Source organism: Lipotes vexillifer, unplaced genomic scaffold (genome assembly GCF_000442215.2).
Source record: "Lipotes vexillifer unplaced genomic scaffold, Lipotes_vexillifer_v1.1 scaffold101, whole genome shotgun sequence".
NCBI classification, from domain to species: Eukaryota; Metazoa; Chordata; class Mammalia; order Artiodactyla; family Lipotidae; genus Lipotes; species Lipotes vexillifer.
Window position 1 is genome coordinate 67,240 of NW_006790811.1, and position 22,810 is coordinate 90,049.

General features: G+C 40.6%; 1 protein-coding gene across 1 annotated transcript in view; it reads left to right on the forward strand.

The window, feature by feature from the left end:
• The first annotated feature begins 525 nt into the window (after window positions 1–525).
• SLC23A2 (solute carrier family 23 member 2) overlaps window positions 526–22,810 on the forward strand; it is a 91,843-nt gene continuing 69,558 nt past the window's right edge. The window contains exon 1 of the mRNA XM_007463973.1: window positions 526–777. Coding sequence (XP_007464035.1) covers window positions 670–777 — 108 coding nt within the window. The 5' untranslated portion in view covers window positions 526–669. The remainder of the gene's footprint in view (window positions 778–22,810) is intronic.

Below are 22,810 nucleotides of genomic sequence, written 5' to 3' on the forward strand. Positions count from 1 at the left end.
CATACAATCGTAGTAAATTGGCTATAACTGAACTGTCTAGTATGATTGCCACCAGCCACAAGTGGCTATTTAAACTTAAATTTGATACAGTTTAAAGGTTCAGTTTCTCTATTGCACTAGTCACATTTCAAGTGCTCAGTAGCCAGTGACTAGTGACAACCGTATTGGACAAGGCAGATGTAGAACATTTCCATCATTGCAGAAAGTTCTATTGGATAGTGCTGGGCTATAAGATAGATACCATAATGCATGTCAGAAAAATCCCTCTGCTATTTTTTCTCCCTAGTATTCTAATATTTTTTGGTGGTTCAGTTTGGTGGTTCCCCACCCCCCAACCCCAAAAGGTGATTCAGAATCTGAGTGACTATAAATGAAGGTGGATGGGGACTTGAAAAGTGTAATAAGTTTTTTTGGTGTTTGGATATAATTTGTACTTCGACTTTCCCATGCAGGAAACACAGTGTCTGTGTGTCCTGTACTGTTTAAGTGCTTGATGTAATTTGGCTGCTTTCTCTTTTTCTAGGTGTGCTGAGAGATGGCACTTGTGGGGCTCATCTCTGCCTGAGAATCGGCACTGGAAGAGCTGAATCTGATCCTGGGCTCCTTGTGTGAACAAGCCTTAACTTCCAGCCACTTCAGTCCAAAGGCCAAGTTACTCGCTTTCTCTTAATGATGGGTATTGGTAAGAACACTACATCCAAATCCATGGAGGCTGGAAGTTCAACTGAAGGCAAATATGAAGATGAAGCGAAGCACCCGGCTTTCTTTACTCTTCCGGTAACAGCATTTCCTGTCTTTTCTCTTCTTAAGTCACTCTAAAGTAGTTTCTGCATTGACTAGGATTAGCTTTTTTTAACCCAAAGAAAGTTTAGTATTAGTTTTCTTTTTTGTTTTGTTTTGTTTTATTTTATATAGCAGGTTCTTATTAGTCATTAGTTTTATACACATCAGTGTATACATGTCAGTCCCAATCGCCCAATTCAGCACACCACCATCCCCACCCCACCGCGGTTTTCCCCACTTGGTGTACATACGTTTGTTCTCTACATCTGTGTCTCAACTTCTGCCCTGCAAACCAGCTCATCTGTACCTTTTTTCTAGTTTCCACATACATGTGTTAATATATGATATTTGTTTTTCTCTTTCTGACTTACTTCACTCTGTATGACAGTCTCTGGATCCACCCACGTCTCAACAAATGACTCAATATCGTTCCTTTTTATGGCTGAGTAATATTCCATTGTATATATGTACCACAACTTCTCTATCCGTTCGTCTGTCGATGGGCATTTAGGTTGCTTCCATGACCTGGCTATTGTAAATAGTGCTGCAGTGAATATTGGGGTGCATGTGTCTTTTTGAATTATGGTTTTCGCTGGATATATGCCCAGGAGTGGGATTGTTGGATCATATGGTAATTCTATTTTTAGTTTTTTAAGAAACCTCCATACTGTTCTCCATAGTGGCTGTATCAATTTACATTCCCACCAACAGTGCAAGAGGGTTCTCTTTGCTCCACACCCTCTCCAGCATTTGTTGTTTGCAGATTTTCTGATGATGCCAATTCTAACTGGTGTGAGGTGATACCTCATTGTAGTTTTGATTTGCATTTCTCTAATAATTAGTGATGTTGAGCAGCTCTTCATGTGCTTCTTGGCCATCAGTATGTCTTCTTGGCAGAAATGTCTATTTAGGTCTTCTGCCCATTTTTGGATTGGGTTGTTTGTTTCTTTAATATTGAGCTGCATGAGCTGTTTATACATTTTGGAGATTAATCCTTTGTCCGTTGATTCATTTGCAAATATTTTCTAACATTCTGAGGGTTGTCTTTTCGTCTTGTTTATGGTTTCCTTTGCTGTGCAAAAGCTTTGAAGTTTCATTAGATGCCATTTGTTTATTTTTGTTTTTATTTCCATTTCTCTAGGAGGTGGATCAAAAAAGATCTTGCTGTGATTTATGTCAAAGAGTGTTCTTCCTATGTTTTCCTCTAAGAGTTTGATAGTGTCTGGTCTTACATGTAGGTCTTGAATCCATTTTGAGTTTATTTTTGTGTGTGGTGTTAGGGAGTGTTCTAATTTCATTCTTTAACATGTAGCTGTCCAGTTTTCCCAGCACCACTTATTGAAGAGACTGTCTCTTCTCCATTGTTTATCTTTGCCTCCTTTGTCATAGATTAGTTGACCATAGGTGTGTGGGTTTATCTCTGGGCTTTCTATCTTGTTCCATTGATCTGTATTTCGGTTTTTGTGCCAGTACCATATTGTCTTGATTACTGTAGCTTTGTAGTATAGTCTGAAGTCAGGGAATCTGATTCCTCCAGCTCTGTTTTTTTCCCTCAGGACTGCTTTGGCTCTTCAGGGTCTTTTTGTCTCCAGACAAATTTTAAGATTATTTGTTCTAGTTCTGTAAAAAATGCCATTGGTCATTTGATAGGGATTGCATTGAATCTGTCGATTGCTTTGGGTAGTATAGTCATTTTCACAATATTGATACGTCCAATCCAAGAACATGGTATATCTCTCCATCTGTTGGTATCATCTTTAATTTCTTTCATCAGTGTCTTATAGTTTTCTGCATATAGGTCTTTTGTCTCCTTAGGTAGGTTTATTCCTAGGTATTTTATTCTTTTTGTTGCAATGGTAAATGGGAGTGTTTCCTTAATTTCTCTTTCAGATTTTTCATCATTAGTGTATAGGAATCCAAGAGATTTCTGTGCATTTAGGATTCTCTATATATAGTATCATGTCATCTGCAAACAGTGACAGTTTTACTTCTTCATATCCGATTTGTATTTCTTTTATTACTTCTACTTCTCTGATTGCCATGGCTGGGACTTCCAAAACTATGTTGAATAATAGTGGTGAGAGTGGACATCCTTGTCTTGTTCCTGATCATAGAGGAAATGCTTTCAGTTTTTCACCATTGAGAATGATGTTTGCTGTGGGTTTGTCGTATATGGCCTTTATTATGTTGAGGTAGGTTCCCTCTATGCCAACTTTCTGGAGAGTTTTTATCATAAATGCGTGTTGAATTTTGTCGAAAGATTTTTCTGCCTCTTTCGAGATGATCATTTTCTTTTTTTCTTTGCGGTATGTGGGCCTCTCACTGTAGTGGCCTCTCCCGTTGTGGAGCACAGGCTCCAGATGTGCAGGCTCAGTGGCCATTGCTCACGGGCCCAGCCGCTCCGCAGCATGTGAGATCTTCCCGGACCGGAGCACGAACCCGTGTCCTCTGTATCGGCAGGTGGACTCTCAACTACTGTGCCACCAGGGAAGCCCGATCGTATGGTTTTTATTCTTCAATTTGTTAATATGGTGTATCACATTGATAGATTTGCTTATATTGAAGAATCCTTGCATTCCGGGGACAAATCCCACTTGATCATGGTGTATGATCCTTTTAATGTGTTGTTGAATTGTTTGCTAGTATTTTCTTGAGGATTTTTGCATCTATATTCATCAGTGATATTGGTCTGTAATTTTCTTGTAGTATCTTTGTCTGGTTTTGCTATCAGGGTGATGGTGGCCTCATAGAATGAGTTTGGGAGTGTTCCTTCGTCTGCAATTTTTTGGAAGAGTTTGAGAAGGATGGGTGTTAGCGCTTCTCCAAATGTTTGATAGAATTCACCTGTGAAGCCATCTGGTCCTGGACTTTTGTTTGTTGGAAGATTTTTAATCACAGTTTCCATTTCATTACTTGTGATTGGTCTGTTCATGTTTTCTATTTCTTCCTGGTTCAGTCTTGGAAGGTTATACCTTTCTAAGAATTTGTCCATTTTTTCCAGGGTGTCCATTTTATTGTCATAGAGTTGCTTGTAGTCATCTCTTAGGATGCTTTGTATTTCTGCAGTGTCTGTTGTAACTTCTCCTTTTTCATTTCTAATTTTATTGGTTTGAGTCCTCTCCCTCTTTTTCTTGATGAGTCTGGCCAATGGTTTATCAATTTTGTTGATCTTCTCAAAGAACCAGCTTTTAGTTTTATTGATCTCTGCTATTGTTTTCTTTGTTTCTATTTCATTTATTTCTGCTCTGATCTTTATGATTTCTTTCCTTCTGCTAACTTTGGGTTTTGTTTGTTCTTCTTTCTCTAGTTCATTTAGGTGTAAGGTTAGATTGTTTATTTGAGATTTTTCTTATTTCTTGAGGTAGGCTTGTATAGCTATAAACTTCCCTCTTAGAACTGCTTTTGGTGCATCCCATAGGTTTTGGATCGTCATGTTTTTATTGTCATTTGTTTCTAGGTATTTTTTGATTTCCTCTTTGATTTCTTCAGTGATCTCTTGGTTATTTAATAATGTATTGTTTAGCCTCCATGTGTTTGTGTTTTTTACGTTTTTTTCCCTGTAATTGATTTCTAATCTCATAGCGTTGTGGTCAGAAAAGATACTTGATATTATTTCAATTTTCTTAAATTTACTGAGGCTTGATTTGTGACCCAAGGTGTGATGTATCCTGGAGAATGTTCCATGCGCACTTGAGAAGAAAGTGTAATCTGCTGTTTTTGGATGGAATGTCCTATAAATATTAATTAAATCTATCTGGTCTATTGTGTCATTTAAAGCTGGTGTTTCCTTATTAATTTTCTGTTTGGATGATCTGTCCATTGGTGGAAGTGAGGTGTTGAAGTTCCCCACTATTACTGTGTTACTGTTGATTTCCTCTTTTATAGCTGTTAGCAGTTGCCTTATGTATTGAGGTGCTCCTATGTTGGGTGCATATAAATTTATAATTGTTGTATCTTCTTCTTGGATTGATCCCTTGATCATTACATAGTGTCATTCCTTGTCTCTTGTAACATTCTTTATTTTAAGGTCTGTTTTATCTGATATGAGTATTGCTACTCCAGCTTTCTTTTGATTTCCATTTGTATGGAATATCTTTTTCCATCCCCTCACTTTCAGTCTCTATGTGTCCCTAGGTCTGAAGTGGGTCTCTTGTAGACAGCATATAGATGGGTCTTGTTTTTGTATTAATTCAGCAAGCCTGTTTCTTTTGGTTGGAGCATTTATTCCATTCACGTTTAAGGTAATTATCAATATGTATGTTCCTATGGCCATTTTCTTAATTGTTTTGGGTTTGGTTTTATAGGTCCTTTTCTTCTCTTGTGTTTCCCACTTAGAGAAATTCATTTAACATTTGTTGTAGAGCTGGTTTGGTGGTGCTGAATTCTCTTAGCTTTTGCTTGTCTGTAAAGCTTTTGATTTCTCCATCGAATCTGAATGAGATCCTTGCCTGGGTAGAGTAATCTTGGTTGTAGGTTCTTCCCTTTCATCACTTGAAGTATATCATGCCACTCCCTTCTGGCTAGTAGAGTTTCTGCTGAGAAATCAGCTGTTAACCTTATGGGCGTTCCCTTATATGTTATTTGTCGTTTTTCCCTGCTGCTTTTAATAATTTTTCTTTGTCTTTAATTTTTGCCAATTTGATTACTATGTGTCTCAGTGTGTTTCTCCTGTATGGGACTCGCTGCACTTCCTGGACTCTGGTGACTATTTCCTTTCCCATGTTAGGGACGTTTTCCTCTATAATCTCTTCAGATATTTTCTCTGGTTCTTTCCCTCTCTCTTCTCCTTCTGGGACCCCTACAATGCGAATGTTGTTGCATTTAATGTTGTCCCAGAGGTCTCTTAGGCTGTCTTCATTTCTTTTCATTCTTTTTTCTTTATTCTGTTCTGCAGCAGTGAATTCCACCATTCTGTCTTCCGGGTCACTTATCCGTTCTTCTGCCTCAGTTATTCTGCTATTGATTCCTTCTAGTGTAGGTTTCATTTCAGTTATTGTATTGTTCATCTCTGTGTGTTTGTTCTTTAATTCTTCTAGGTCTTTGTTAAACATTTCTTGCATCTTCTCAATCTTTACCTCCATTCTTTCCAAGGTCCTGGATCATCTTCACTATCATTATTCTGAATTCTTTTTCTGGAAGATGCCTATCTCCACTTCATTTAGTTGTTTTTCTGGGGTTTTATCTTGTTCCTTCATCTGGTACATAGCCCTCTGCCTTTTCATCTTGTCTGTCTTTCTGTGAATGTGGTTTTTGTTCCACAGGCTGCAGGATTGTACTTCTTGCTTCTGCTCTCTGCCCTCTGGTGGATGAGGCTATCCTAAGAGGCTTGTGTAAGTTTCCTGATGGGAGGGACTTGGTGGTGGGTAGAGCTGACTGTTGCTCTGGCGGGCAGAGCTCAGTGTAGGATTAGCTTTAATACTCCTGTTTTCAGCGAAGGTTAAGGCATTTGAAAACCAAATCCTTTTCACGCGAGAGAGGCTTTGGGAACCCTGTTGGCTGACAGTGGTTTTGGCTCTGCCTAGAGTCACCTGATGGGATTAACTCCAAGAAGGAAGCATGCCTTGCTGTGAATATTGTAAAACTGGCCCAGTGCTTACTGTGTACTGGAGGATGTTGAAGGCTTAATTTTATCTCCAAAAATGTGTTTTTGTGAAATAACCTGTGACCCAACTTCATACTTGTATTTCAAGGTGGAAGAATGAATGAATGACATTCATTGTTTGGAACCCAATTGTCCATGACTTGTATTATGGCAGTAGCATCAAAGATAGAGGTATTTTGCATGGACAAGTTATATCAGTCAGAGAAGGTTGATTACACACATTCATTATATTCAATGCTAATATTTTTTCAGATGTAGGATTATGACTTGATGTGTATAAAGTTACCTAATGTGTTGGTTTGAAAAAGAAAAAAGCTCTTTAGAGGGAACTTGCTTCAGGTGTTTTTCCCTTAATATAGGAAATGAGGTTAATGTCAAGAATACTGTTCTAGGATTCCTTAAAACATGGTCCTAGAATTTGCCTCACTGAAGCATTACCCAGTAAGAAAGACGTGAACACGGCATCTTTAAGTACATTGGTTGCCCTGATTTACAGTTATATTTTGAATTTTACTCTGTGAATTCAGAGAGATGTTCCACTGATTTTACAGCTGGTGTTACTTGTTTTCCTTCTTTCTGTAAAGTGAAATTTTGAAACTAGATTTTCTGTTATACTGAAGACTTAAGGTTGACACAGATTATCTAGAGGAAGAGATATCAGGTTTCCAAGTTTAAATTAGAGCATCTTTGAAAAGTGAAGAGGAAAGTTCATGCCTGAGTATTGACTTGTCTCTCCTGCGGCATTTGCCCAGCAGACCATTCACCCTCACCCTACTCCACTTGAGAGACAAAAACTTGAGTACACCTTAGCCACCCAGTTGCCTTGTCATTTTGGCCTAGAGTTTTAGGCTTATTTTATCATTCAGATTGTGATATAGCACAGTTAGCAGTTAAATTCACCAACATATGTTATCAGTTTTCATGTTCACTGTTGTTTCTTGTAGCACTCTCCTTCCCTCTTTGTTCACTTTTCTTTTAAACTACACCAAGGGACTGTGAATGGTCACTGCCTTTGTCTTTGCATATCTGAAAATAACTGTATTTTGCTCTCAATTCTTGAATGGACTTCTATTAATTATACACTAGAGCCTCCTGTTCTGTCTGCATTTCTCTTTAACTGCTTTCTCATGGCTTGTATATCTTTTTCTAGTGCTTCCTTTTGGCTGGATTCCCTAGTGTTATTTCACAATTTATTGTTTCTTTGTGTACAGTCATGTGTTTATGTTGAAGTTTTATTGCAGTGATTATTTTCTTATTTCTAAAATTACTATTTGGTTTATATCTGCCTATTTTTGTTCTTAATTTCTTGTATGTATGTATTTGTTTTAAAATGTTTGTACAGTGAAATTATTGAGGACCCTAATGTACTAAAGTATTTTTCCAATTGTTCTACTTTCCTCTGGTGTGAAATCCTTGTTTCTTTTGATATTTTCTTCTCTCTCTCTGCCACTCCCCACTTTTTTCTCTATAGTTTTGCCTTTTCCTTTCCTGGATCCAGTCCAGAACCTGGTCTTACAGTGGAGGTCTTCCTGTCTTCCTCCAGTGGTACAGACCATAACATGAAGGAGTGAGGAGGCCTGCTGGCCCCTGAGCACTGAACCTGGTTCTGGTCCTCCCCTTGTGTGGGGACCCTTAAGTCCCTGTTTTTCCATGGGAGCTGCCTGACTGAGGTCTTCCAGGCTCAGAGTCTCGTGGGTCCCAGTGTCCGCCCATTCATTGCTTTACGTTTCTTGTCTAAAAGGCTTGTCTGTTTTTAGCCTTGCCTATTTTGGGGCTTTCCCAACTCCATTGTTATTTAGGGGTGGGGTTGGGAAGGAGTATTCCTCAAAGCATTAATTTCCAGATCCATCTTCACCAGGATTACAAGTACATGGGAGCTGGGAATGTGGATATAATATGTAGTTAGACATAAATATAATGTGAATATAAAGTAATTTAACACTAGAGCAGTTTCATATAGGGTTGTTATGGAATTTTTATTCTAGTCTTGGGCTATAAAAGTAGGCATTAAAAAGGGAGAAGAAAAAGAGGAGTAATAGAGTTGGAATCATGGGATTGAGCGAGTGGGAGGAGAGCGAAATATCAAGGGGATAAGTTGTTAAGGTCAGCACATGAATCATCAGGATGACTTAGAACAGGGATGCCAAGAAGTGTGTTAACATGGGCTCCCTCGAGCATATGAGAAAATGGAAGGTGAAATAAAAGAAGGAAAACAGATAAAAACAAAAGCCTATCCAGAAATTTTTATAAAGAAATAGTTCATTTGTTGGAATTTGGGGTTGTAGAAAGTTTTGTTAGAAAATATTTTCTAATACAATAAAAAGAGTAGTGCCCATATTTAATCACTAGTGAAATTGCTACCCTAAGAAAACTTAGACAGTAAGATAGAAGACCATTTTGAATGATTTGCTTGTTGATAGGACAGAGGTAGGAGGCTAGGTTAGAGCTGGTCCCTTTTTACTGCCCAAGTGGTAGGATTATTTTGGTCGTTGCCTCTCTGCTCTTAGGAAGTGTGTCTGTCTCTCCCTGTTCCTCATTCAGGGACCACAGGTCTACACACTAATTTCATAGACTCTGATAGCCTTAGAGGTGAAAGTGGCTTTAGAACTTTCCAAGTGGTTCTTTGGGAAGGTGAAATGTAGGGATTTTCCCAAAGCATCTAGCTCACATGATGTGTTAATTAAGTAAAGCTTATATCAGTTGGATCACATAGGCTGTTGTCCCCAAGGAGTTCACAGCTAGTGAGCAAGGCAGGAGCTGCATATTAGCAACACTAACAACAGGTACAGGGCATTGATCTTCTGAGTTTCTTCTGATCTTCTGGTGATTTAACTGCTGTAGCTGATGCTCCAGTGGGAGCAGTGGTGAAAAATGAGGCTCAGTTTTGTTTCTTCCAGCTACTTGTCTGTGTGAGCATCTGACTGACTTCATGGTTCTGGTTGTGTTTTTGTTTTCTTTTCCCTATAATGTGGCCCCTCAGTGCATTTGAGAAATGGTATTGGATTATAGGGTTAGTCCTCCTAAGAGAATCTCTAGGGTAGTTTCAAATATAGGTGATTTTTTGGCTGACTTTAAAACACATCTCCCATGGAAAATATGATTGCATTAGACAAAGAGAGGTGGGGGTAAGAGGCAGGAGGTGTTGAGGTGGGGAGAGGACCCTGGCTGTGTTGCGCCCTGGATGCAGGGGCAGCTGAAATGGACCTGGAAGTGAAAGGAGGCAATGTTGGAACATGTTGGGATAGTGCAGAGGAAGGGATCAGCCTGAGCCAAGTCAGGCGTAGAAGAGGAAAGGTGTGGAGGAATGGTGTTAGAACCATTAGGCTGGAAGCCTAGATTCTGGGTGGTTCCTGAATGATTTGCTAAGGGGTTTGGAAGTTTCTAGTCTATCAATAAAAAGCTCTCCAAGAGTTTTGATCAGGGGAATAACCCAAAAGGTTGTGCTTTAGAACAAACTGGAGTAGGGCACGATTAGACGAAGAAAGAAAAGTTTTGTTTTAGTCATCTCTGGCTGCTATAACAATTTACAATAGACAGGGTGACTTAAGCCGCAAACATTTATTTCTCACAGTTTTGGAGTCAGGGAAGAACAGGATCAAGGTACCAGCAGATTTGATTCTTGGTGAGGGCTCTCTTCTTGGCTTGTAGATAGCTGCCTTCTCACTAGATCCTGACAAGTCTGAGAGAAGAAGCTCTGGTGTCTCTTTTCCCTCTTACAAGAATACTAAGTCTGTTATGAGGGTTCTACCCTTATGATCTTATTACCTTCCAAAGGCCCTTCTTTTTTTTCTTTTACACCTTTATTGGAGTATAATTGCTTTACAATGGTGTGTTAGTTTCTACTTTATAACAAAGTGGATCAGTTATACATATACATATGTTCCCATATCTCTTCCCTCTTGCGTCTCCCTCCCTCCCACACTCCCTATCCCACCCCTCCAGGTGGTCACAAAGCACCGAGCTGATCTCCCTGTGCTATGCGGCTGCTTCCCACTAGCTATCTACCTTACATTTGGTAGTGTATATATGTCCATGCCTCTCGCTTGCTTTGTCACAGCTTACCCTTCCCCCTCTCCATATACTCAAGTCCATTCTCTAGTAGGTCTGTGTCTTTATTCCTGTCTAACCCCTAGGTTCTTCATGACATTTTTTTTCCTTAAATTCCATATATATGTGTTAGCATATGGTATTTGTCTTTCTCTTTCTGACTTACTTCACTCTGTATGACAGACACTAGGTCTATCCACCTCATTACAAATAGCTCAGTTTCGTTTCTTTCTATGGCTGAGTAATATTCCATTGTATATATGTGCCACATCTTCTTTATCCATTCATCCGATGATGGACACATTGGTTGTTTCCATCTCCGGGCAACTGTAAATAGAGCTGCAATGAACATTTTGGTATATGACTCTTTTTGAATTATGGTTTTCTCAGGGTATATGCCCAGTAGTGGGATTGCTGGGTCATATGGTAGTTCTATTTGTAGTTTTTTAAGGAACCTCCATACTGTTCTCCACAGTGGCTGTATCAATTTACATTCCCACCAACAGTGCAAGAGGGTTCCCTTTTCTCCACACCGTCTCCAGCATTTATTGCTTCTAGATTTTTTGATGATGGCCATTCTGACTGGTGTGAGATGATATCTCATTGTAGTTTTGATTTTCATTTCTCTAATGATGTTGAGCATTCTTTCATGTGTTTGTTGGCAGTCTGTATATCTTCGTTGGAAAAATGTCTGTTTAGGTCTTCTGCCCATTTTTGGATTGGGTTGTTTGTTTTTTTGTTATTGAGTTGCATGAGCTGCTTATAAATTTTGGAGATTAATCTTTTGTCAGTTGCTTCATTTGAAAATATTTTCTCCCATTCTGAGGGTTGTCTTTTGGTTTTGTTTATGGTTTCCTTTGCTGTGCAAAAGGTTTGAAGTTTCACTAGGTCTCATTTGTTTATTTTTGTTTTTATTTCCATTTCTTTAGGAGGTGGGTCAAAAAGGATCTTGCTGTGATTTATGTCATACAGTGTTCTGCCTATGTTTTCCTCTAAGAGTTTGATAGTTTCTGGCCTTACATTTAGGTCTTTAATCCATTTTGAGCTTATTTTTGTGTATGGTGTTAGGGAGTGATCTAATCTCATACTTTTACATGTACCTGTCCAGTTTTCCCAGCACCACTTATTGAAGAGGCTGTCCTTTCTCCACTGTACGTTCCTGCCACCTTTATCAAAGATAAGGTGTCCATATGTGCATGGGTTTATCTCTGGGCTTTCTATCCTGTTCCATTGAGCTATCTTTCTGTTTTTGTTCCAGTACCATACTGTCTTGATTACTGTAGCTTTGTAATATAGTCTGAAGTCAGGGAGACTGATTCCTCCAGATCCGTTTTTCGTTCTCAAGCTTGCTTTGGCTATTCTGGGTCTTTTGTGTTTCCATACAAATTGTGAAATTTTTTGTTCTCGTTCTGTTAAAAATACCAGTGGTAGTTTGATAGGGATTGCATTGAATCTATAGATTGCTTTGGGTAGTAGAATCATTTTCACAATGTTGATTCTTCCAATCCAAGAACATGGTATGTCTCTCCATTTATTTCTGTCATCTTTAATTTCTTGCATCAGTGTCTTATAATTTTCTGCATACAGGTCTTTTGTCTCCTTAGGTAGGTTTATTCCTAGATATTTTTTTCTTTTTGTTGTAGTGGTAAATGGGAGTGTTTTCTTGATTTCACTTTCAGATTTTTCATCATTAGTGTATAGGAATGCCAGAGATTTCTGTGCATTAATTTTGTATCCTGCTACTCTACCAAATTCATTGATTAGCTCTAGTAGTTTTCTGGTAGCATCTTTAGGATTCTCTATGTATAGTATCATGTTATCTGCAAAGAGTGACAGCTTTACTTCTTCTTTTGCGTTTTGGATTCCTTTTCTTTCCTTTTCTTCTGTGATTGCTGTGGCTAAAACTTCCAAAACTATGTTGAATAAGAGTGGTGAGAGGGGGCAACCTTGTCTTGTTCCTGATCTTAGTGGAAATGCTTTCAGTTTTTCACCATTGAGGATGATGTTGGCTGTGGGTTTGTCATATATGGCCTTTATTATGTTGAGAAAAATTCTCTCTATGCCTACTTCCTGCAGGGTTTTCATCATAAATGGGTGTTTAATTTTGTCGAAAGCTTTCTCTGCATCTATTGAGATGATCATATTGTTTTTCTCCTTCAATTTGTTAACATGGTTTATCCCATTGATTGATTTGCTTATATTAAAGAATCCTTGCATTCCTGGTATAAACCCCACTTGATCATGGTGTATGATCCGTTTTTTTTTTGTTTTATTTGTTTCCTGCGGTACGTGGGCCTCTCACTGCTGTGGCCTCTCCTGTTGCAGAGCACAGGCTCCGGATGCGCAGGCTCAGCAGCCATGGCTCATGGGCCCAGCCGCTCCACGGCATGTGGGATATTCCAGGACGGGGGCACGAACCCGTGTCCCCTGCATCGGCAGGCAGACTCTCAACCGCTGCGCCACCATGGAAGCCCTGTATGATCCTTTTAACGTGCTGTTGGATTCTGTTTGCTAGTATTTTGTTGAGGATTTTTGCATCTATGTTCATCAGTGATATTGGCCTGCAGTTTTCTTTCTTTGTGACATCCTTGTCTGGTTTTGGCATCAGGGTGATGGTGGCCTTCTAGAATGAGTTTGGGAGTGTTCCTCCCTCTGCTATATTTTGGAAGAGTTTGAGAAAGATAGGTGTTAGCTCTTCTCTAAATGTTTGATAGAATTTGCCTGTGAAGCCATCTGGTCCTGGGCTTTTGTTTGTTGGAAGATTTTTAATCACAGTTTCCATTTCAGTGCTTGTGATTGGTCTGTTCATATTTTCTATTTCTTCCTGATTCAGTCTTGGCAGGTTGTACATTTCTAAGAATTTGTCCATTTCTTCCAGGTTGTCTGTTTTATTGGCATTGCTTGTAGTGATCTCTCATGATCTTTTGTATTTCTGCAGTGTCAGTTGTTACTTCTCCTTTTTAATTTCTAATTCTATTGATTAGAGTCCTCTCTCTTTTTTTCTTAATGAGGCTGGCTAATGGTTTATCAATTTTGTTTATGTTCTCAAAGAACCAGCTTTTAGTTTTATTGATCTTTACTATCATTTCCTTCATTTCTTTTTCATTTATTTCTGACCTGATCTTTATTATTTCTTTCCTTCTGCTAACTTTAGGGGTTTTTTGTTCTTCTTTCTCGAATTGCTTTAGGTGCAAGGTTAGGTTGTTCATTTGAGATGTTTCCTGTTTGTTAAGGTAGGATTGTATTGCTATAAACTTCCCTCTTAGAACTGCTTTTGCTGCATACCATAGGTTTTGTGTCATCATGTCTCGATTGTCATTTGTTTCTAGATATTTTTTTATTTCCTCTTTGATTTCTTCAGTGATCACTTCGTTATTAAGTAGTGTATTGTTTAGCCTCCATGCGCTTGTATTTTTTACAGATCTTTTCCTGTAATTGATATCTAATCTCATAGCCTTGTGGTCGGAAAAGATGCTTGATACAATTTCAGTTTTCTTAAATTTACCAAGGCTTGATTTGTGACCCAAGATATGATCTATCCTGGAGAATGTTCCATGAGCACTTGAGAAAAATGTATATTCTGTTGTTTTTGGATGGAATGTCCTATAAATATCAATTAAGTCCATCTTGTTTAATGTATCATTTAAAGCTTGTGTTTCCTTTTTTATTTTCATTTTGGATGATCTGTCCATTGGTGAAAGTGGGGTGTTAAAGTCCCCTACTATGTATATGTTACTGTCGATTTCCCCTTTTATGGCTGTTAGTATTTGCCTTATGTATTGAGGTGCTGCTGTGTTGGGTGCATAAATATTGCAAACAATTGTTATAAACAATTGCAAACAATTGTTGTAAACAATTGCAAACAATTGTTATATCTTCTTCTTGGATTGATCCCTTGATCATTATGTAGTGTCCTTTGTCTCTTCTAATATTCTTTATTTTAAAGTCTATTTTGTCTGATGCGAGAATTGCTACTCCAGTTTCTTTTGGTTTCAATTTGCATGAACTATCTTTTTCCATCCCCTTACTTTCAGTCTGTATGTGTGTCTAGGTCTGAAGTGGGTCTCACTTGTAGACAGCAAATATATGGGTCTTGTTTTTGTATCCATTCAGCCAATCTGTGTCTTTTGGTGGGAGCATTTAGTCAGTTTACATTTAAGTTAATTATCGATATGTATGTTCCTATTCCCATTTTATTAATTGTTTTGGGTTCGTTATTGTAGGTCTTTTCCTTCTCTTGTGTTTCTTGCCTAGAGAAGTTCCTTTAGCAGTTGTTGTAAAGATGGTTTGGTGGTGATGAACTCTCTTAGCTTTTGCTTGTCTGTAAAGGTTTTAATTTCTCCATCAAATCTGAATGAGATCCTTGCTGGGTACAGTAATGTTGGTTGCAAGTTTTTCTCCTTCATCACTTTAAATATGACCTGCCAGTCCCTTCTGGCTTGCAGAGTTTCTGCTGAAACATCAGCTGTTAACCTTACGGGGATTCCCTTGTGTGTTATTTGTTGTTTTTCCCTTGCTGCTTTTAATATGTTTTCTTTGTATTTAATTTTTGACCGTTTGATTAATATGTTTCTTGGTGTATTTCTCCTTGGATTTATCCTATATGGGACTCTGTGTGCTTCCTGGACTTGGTTAACTATTTCCTTTCCCATATTAGGGAAGTTTTCAAGTATAATCTCTTTAAATATTTTCTCAGTCCCTTTCTTTTCTCTTCTTCTTCTGGAACCCCTATAATTCGAATATTGGTGTGTTTAATGTTGTCCCAGAGGTCTCTGAGACTGTCCTCAGTTCTTTTCATTCCTTTTTCTTTATTCTGCTCTGCAGTAGTTATTTCCATATTTAATCTTCCAGGTCACTTATCTGTTCTTCTGCCTCAGTTATTCTGCTATTGATCCCATCTAGAGTATTTTTATTTTTTTTTGTGGTATGCGGCCCCTCCCGGCTGCAGCCCCTCCCGTTGCAGAGCACAGGCTCCAGACGTGCAGGCCCAGCGGCCATGGCTCATGGGCCTAACCGCTGTGCGGCACGCAGGATCCTCCTGGACTGGGGCACAAACCTGCGTCCCCTGCATCGGCAGGCGGACTCTCAACCACTGCACCACCAGGGAAGCCCCCATCTAGAGTATTTTTAATTTAATTTATTGTGTTGTTCATTGTTGTTTGTTTCATCTTTAGTTCTTCTAGCTCCTTGTTAAATGTTTCTTGTATTTTCTCTATATTATTTCCAAGATTTTGGATCATCTTTACTTTCATTATTCTGAATTCTTTTTCAGGTAGACTGCCTATTTCCTCTTCATTTGTTAGGTCTGGTGGGTTTTTATCTTGCTCCTTCATCTGCTGTGTGTTTTTCTGTCTTCTCATTTTGCTTATCTTACTGTGTTTGGGGTCTCCTTTTTGCAGGCTGCAGGTTCGTAGTTTCCATTGTTTTTGGTGTCTGTCCCCAGTGGCTAAGTTTGGTTCAGTGGGCCGTGTAGGCTTCCTGGTGGAGGGGACTAGTGCCTGTGTTCTGGTGGATGAAGCTGGATCTTGTCTTTCTGGTGGGTAGGTCAACGTTTGGTGGTGTGTTTTGGGATGTCTGTGGACTTATGATTTTAGGCAGCCTCTCTGCTAATGGGTGGGTTTCTGTTCGTGTCTTGCTAGTTGTTTGGCATAGGGTGTCCAGCATTGTAGCTTGCTGGTCGTTGAGTGAAGCTGGATGCTGGTGTTGAGATGGAGATCTCTGGGAGATTTTCGCTGTTTGATATTATGTGGAGTTGGGACGTCTCTTGTGGACCAGTGTCCTGAAGTTCTGACTCCTGGATGCGGCACCAAGAGCCTTTCATCCACACGGCTCAGAATAAAAGGGAGAAAAAGTAGAAAGAAAGAAAGAAAGGAAGGAAGGAAGGAAGGAAGGAAAGGAGCGAGTGAGGGAGGAGGGAAGGAAGGAAAATAGAAAGAAGATAAAATAAAATAAAATAAAGTAAGGTAAATTATAATAAAGTTATTTTAAAAAATTAAGAAAAAAAGAAAAAAAATTAAAAATAAAAGTGGGTAGATAGAACCCTAGGACAGATGGTGGAAGCAAAGCTATATAGACAAAATCTCACACAGAAGCATACACATACACTCTCATTAAAAGAGGAAAAGGGGAAAAAAATCATAAATCTTGCTCTCAAAGTCCACCTCCTCAATTTGGGATGATTCGCTGTCTAAAGGAGGGAGGGACGGAGGGAAGGAAGGAAGGAAAGAAGATAAAATAAAATAAAGTTATTAAAGTAAAAAATAATTATTAAGAAAAAAAATTTAAAAAGAAAACGGATGGATAGAACCCTAGGACAAATGGTGGAAGCAAAGCTATACAGACAAAATGTCACACAGAAGCATATACATGCACACTCACAAAAAGAGGAAAAGGGGAAAAAAATCATAAACCTTGCTCTCAAAGTCCACTTCCTCAATTTGGGATGATTTGTTGTCTATTCATGTATTCCACAGATGCAGAGTACATGAAGTTGACTGTGGAGCTTTAATCCGCTGCTTCAGAGGCTGCTGGGAGAGATTTCCCTTTCTCTTCTTTGTTCTCACTGCTCCCAGGGGCTCAGCTTTGGATTTGGCCCCGCCTCTGCGTGTAGGTCGCCGGAGGGCGTCTGTTCTTCGCTCAGACAGGACGGGGTTAAAGGAGCCGCTGATTCGGTGGCTCTGGCTCACTCAGGCTGGGGGGAGGGAGGGGCACGGAGTGCGGTTCGAGCCTGCGGCGGCAGAGGCCAGCAAGACGTTGTTCCAGCCTGAGGCGCACCGTGCGTTCTCCCGAGGGAGTTGTCCCTGGATCCCGGGACTCTGGCAGTGGATGGCTGCACAGGCTCTCCAGAAGGCGGGTGTGGATAGTGACCTGTGCTCGCACACAGGCTTCTTGTTGGCGGCAGCAGCAGCCTTGGCGTCTCATGCCCGTCTCTTGGGTCCGCACCTTTAGCCGCGGCTCGTGCCCGTCTCTGGAGCCCCTTTAAGCAGCCATTTTAATCCCCTCTCCTTGCGCACCAGGAAACAAAGAGGGAAGAAAAAGTCTCTTGCCTCTTCGGCAGATCCAGACGTCTCCCCCCACATTCCCTCCCGGCTAGCCGTGGTGCACTAATCCCCTGCAGGCTGTGTTCATGCTGCCAACCCCAGTCCTCTTACTGCGCTCCGACCGAAGCCCGAGCCTCAACTCCCAGCCCCGCCCGCCCCGGCGAGTGAGCAGACAAGTCTCTTGGGCTGGTGAGTGCTGGTCGGCATCGATCCTCTGTGCGGGAATCTCTCCCCGCTTTGCCCTCCGCACCCCTGTTGCTGTGCTCTGCTCCGCGGCTTCGAAGCTTTCCCCCTCCACCACCCACAGTCTCTGCCCGCAAAGGGGCCTCCTAGTGTGTGGAAACCTTTCCTCCTTCACAGCTCCCTCCCACTGGTGCCGGTCCCGTCCCTATCCTTTTGTCTCTGTTTATTCTTTATTCTTTTGCCCTACCCAGGTACGTGGGGAGTTTCTTGCCTTTTGAGAGGTCTGAGGTCTTCTGCCAGCGTTCAGTAGGTGTTCTGTAGGAGTTGTTCCACTGGTAGATGTATTTCTGGTGTATCTGTGGGGAGGAAGGTGATCCCCGCATCTTACTCTTCCACCATCTTCCCGGAAGCTGGCCCTTCCTTCTAATCACGTTGGGAGTTAAGGCTTCAACATATGAATCTGGTGGGGGGGGGGGCGGGGACAACAAAATGTTCAGTCCATAACAGGGATCTCTTGCAATAGGCATTTTGCAAATATTTATTGAACACATTCTGTATAAGAGGTAGCCCTTATCTCTGCATAAAACCTTACAACTTACTCTTTTCCCTCAAGTAGTGAGTGAGCCAGAGCAGTGAGTAGACAATTCCAGCACAGTAGAGTGAGCACTGCAGTAGGGATTCCTATAGCGTGCAACAGGAGCTCACTGGAAGGCCTCCAGCCTCTTTTTGGGATGACTCGTTGGAGTGAGGACAGGTTAGGACAGGGAGAGTCAGGGAGGCCTGAGAGATACCAAAGTCTTAAGCATGGGTAAGTGCAGTAGGAGTGGAGGTGAGGCTGACAGAAGAGATGCCAGGGAGATTTTGAGGGCTGAGAGAGAGGACTGAGAGTTAAGGGTGATATTAAGATTTATATAAAGGAAACTGGTTGTGTGATGGTACCTTTGCAGCAAATAAGGAGTTCAGGGAAAATCATAGGTTTGAAGGGTGGGGAAGATGGAAAATAATGGGTTTCATTTGAGAAATGGTGGATTTGAAATGCTGATGAAACTCCTAGATCCTCTAGGAATTGAGGATGTGGAACCTGGAGCAGAGAGAGAGCAGGAGTACAATAATAATAATAATAATAATAATAAATTTTTAAAAAGACTTGGGGCTAAGGTGGCTGGTGGCTGAATCTGAAGAGGTGGATATTGCTGCCAGGGAGAGAGCTGAAATAGGAAGAAAGGAGAGTTGAGGACCTCACTGCTGGAGATGCCCACATGTGGGTGTCTCAGAGCATTGGCCTCAGGGCATCACTGCCTGCTAGGGCCTTACTTCATCCTGGCTTTCCAAAACAAACATTGAGGAGTGAGCAATAGGGCAGCTCTGTATTCATTTTTTTCTCTAGATCTGTGCCACCCCTAGGTTCTCTAGCTCTTGTGCTACCAGCTACTAGCCACATCTGGCTGTTTAAATGTAAGTTAATTAAAATTAAATAAAATCTAAAATCTAGTTCCTCAGTTGCACTAGTCAGCTTTTTAAAAAACTTGCTGGTAAGGGCCTTCCTAGACTCTAAAATGCAGGCTCTTATTTCCTTGTTTGCTTTGGAGTCTGAAGCTGGGCCTCAGGCTGGCTGTTAAGATATTTAGAGACTGGTGTGCTGGAGTGCAGGGAAGTGGGACAGTGGACATCAAAGCTGTCTGTTCCTCAGAACCAGGTTTGGGGAAGGTATCTCGAGTGGGTTGCTGGTGGGGTGTGTGTTCAGGGTCTCACTTGGGCATCCTTTGTTAGATAACTGCTTCCTCAAATGTCACAAGTGCTGATTTTTAAAAAACTCCTATGGGAGGAAATCACAATGTCTTTAAACAAAAGAAAGACCCATGAAAATAAAGAGAAAAAGAATAAGTCCATAAATAGAGGAAGAATAATGAATAGATCACATTAAGAACAAGAGACATGCAAAGCCCCAAGGTTGATAGAAATTAGATCATATGATCAGTGTTGATATTAAATAGAAGGATAGCAAAAGATCTTCTCCTTATCCCATGGGAATCTCATTAGGCAAGTTTGTGTGCTTTTAAAGGCAGCTAGGAAATGTATAAGGGGTGAATGCAGCCTGGCAAGAAATTAGAACCAGAAAAACAAAAAGAGTCTTGAAGAACTGCTATACCCTAAGGACACCGGCCGGGGAAGCACAGCCAGGACAAAGTCATGTGTTGCCTCTGCAGTACTCCTGTGTTGGTAGCTCCTGTATCTTCTGAACCTGGAAGGGCATCCAGGGAAAACCAAGTAAATATCTTAAACTAACTGTTGACAGAGTCCCACCTATAATATAGTCTGATGTTTCCACCACCCAGTTCTGTGCTGGGTGAAGTGCTTAGGGTGCCTTAAGTTTTTATTTTCTCTCCTTCTAATAGGCTCTGTGAGAATATTTGAGTCTCCTCTCTTGGATACCAAGAGTGGATCATTCAGTCTGGAGATATTATGGACAGAGGAGTAGCTTTATTAGGTTCAGTTTTATCAAAGAATGGGAGAAATACTCATCAGTGTTCATACAAATCCGCTATTTGTTTCAGATTTCCCTAGTGTATTTTCTTCAGAGCCATATAATGTTAGGAATCCATAATGCCCCCAACATGGTGGGTACCACACAAACCTGGTAATAAGCTACTTACAGCCCACTTGAGGTGTGAAGTAATAGAAAATATATAAGTTGGTCTTTGCCCCTGGTTCCTGGCACAGAACCCCTGTATAATTTCTGAACTCCTGAACTCCTTGTAATTTCCTAAGTGAAAAGAACACTAGGAGCATCATGTTCTAACAAGATGACTCTCTGTGGGCTTCTGGATGGTGACTGGTCACCAAAAAGACCAAGCCGTGATTTGAAGCTTGGCATTTTCAGCCTCATATCTCATCCTCTAGAGAGGGAGAGGGGCTAGAAATGGAGTTAATGATTGATCATGCCTACTTGAGGAAGCCTCCATACAAGCCAATAGTAGAGGGTTTGGAGAACTCCTAGGTTGGTGAAAACATTCACACCAGGAGGGTGATGCACCACAGCTCCACAGGGACGGAAGCTCCTGTGCTCGGGCCCCTCCTAGACCTCACTCTCTGTATCTCTTCATCTGGCTGTTCATCTGTATCCTTTATCAAATCCTTTAATAAACTGGTATACGTAAGTGTTTCCCTGAGTTCTGTGAGCTCTAGCAAATTAATCAAACCTGGGGAGGGGGTCGTGGGGACCTCCAGTTTGTAGACAAACTGGACAGAAGTTGTGGGTAAGGCTGGGGTTACTACTTGAGATTGGTATCAGAAGTAGCAGGGGCAGTAGTCATGTGGGACTGAGCCCTTAACCTGTGGGCTCTGACACTCTATCTAGGTAGAGAGTATCAGAGTTGAGTTAAATTGTATTGGTTTGGCCAAAAGGTTCGTTCGTTTTTTTCCATAAGATGGCTCTAGTAGCACTTAGTTGTCTTTAACTTCATTCCAAACAATTTTGTTAGATTGTATTGTGACAGCTGTCATATCAGCGTGCATTTAAAAAAATACATCAAAATTGGTGAATTTTTGTGTAGCCATTTTAATATTGAAGATGGAAGAAAAACAACATTTTTGGCATATTATGCTTTATTATTTCAAGGAAGGTAAAAACGCAACAGAAATGCAAAAAAAAAAAGGATTTTTGCAGTGTATGGAGAAGGTGCTGTGACTGATCGAATGTGTCAAAAGTGGTTTGTGCAGTTTCATGCTGGAGATTTCTTGCTAGATGGTACTCCATGGTTGGGTAGATTAGTTGAAGTTGATAGTGATCAAATCGAGACATTAATTGAGAAGAGTCAATGTTATATACCACACGGGAGATAGCCGTCATACTCAAAATATCCAAATCAAGTGCTGAAAATCATTTGCACCAGCTTGGCTATGTGAATTGCTTTGATGTGTGGGTTCCACATAAGTTAAGTGGAAAAAACCTTCTTGACCATATTTCCGCATGCAATTCTCTACTGAAACGTAATGAAAACGTTCCGTTTTAAAAACAAATTGTGATGGGCGATGAAAAGTGGATATTGTACAATAATGTGGAATGGAAGAGATCGTGGGGCAAGCGAAATGAACCACCACCAACCACACCAGAGGCCAGTCTTCATCCAAAGAAGGTGATGTGTAAATGGTGGGATTGGAAGGGAGTCTTCTATTATGAGCTCCTTCCGGAAAACCAAACAATTAATTCCAACAAGTGCTGTTCCCAATTAGACCAAGTGAAAGCAGCACTCGACGAAAAGCGTCCAGAATTAGTCAATAGAAAATGCATAATCTTCCATCAGGATAGCGCAAGACTGCATGTTTCTTTGACAACCAGGCAAAAACTATTACAGCTTGGCTGGAAAGTTCTGATTCATCCACCATATTCACCAGAGATTGCACCTTTGGATTTCCATTTATTTAGATCTTTACAAAATTCTCTTAATGGAGAAAATTTCATTTCCCTGGAAGACTGTAAAAGGCACCTGGAACAGTTCTTTGCTCAAAAAGATAAAAAATTTTGGGAGAATGGGATTATGAAGTTGCCTGAAAAGTGGCAGAAGGTAGTGGAACAAAAGTTTGAATACATTGTTTAATAAAGTTCTTAGTGAAAATGAAAAATGTGTCTTTCATTTTTACTTAAAAACCAAAGGCACTTTTTGGCCAACCCAATAGAACACCTAGCTGGTGTCACCGAGAATTGCTTGCTGTGGAGAGAAATCCCTACACATTTGGTAGCAGGAGTGTCAGAAGTTAAGTATTCTGTGTGAGTAGTAAAGGAGATACACAGGAAAGAAAGATGCAGGAGGTAGACCAAACTGGGTTTTTCTAATATAGCAGGAGGTATGGCAAGTTGACAAACAAACCATAGTGTTAGGGTTTGAATTCAGTAAGGGTGCTGTGAGAGTGCCCACAAGAGATTCCTGCCCAGTCACAGAGGAGATGACATCAGAGTCCTGAAAATGTCTGGGTGTAGCAGGTCCATGGGAGGGAGAACGAGGGCCTTTCGGCTGGGGGAGCAGTGGAACCATGTTCACTCTGGGCACAAGTTCAGTGTAAACAGTACAGCAGAGTTGGGTTGGGCAATGGAGGTGCTCATGAACGGTTGTAGCAAAATCAATTGCATTCAAGTTTTAGGGTAGAGAATTCCTGC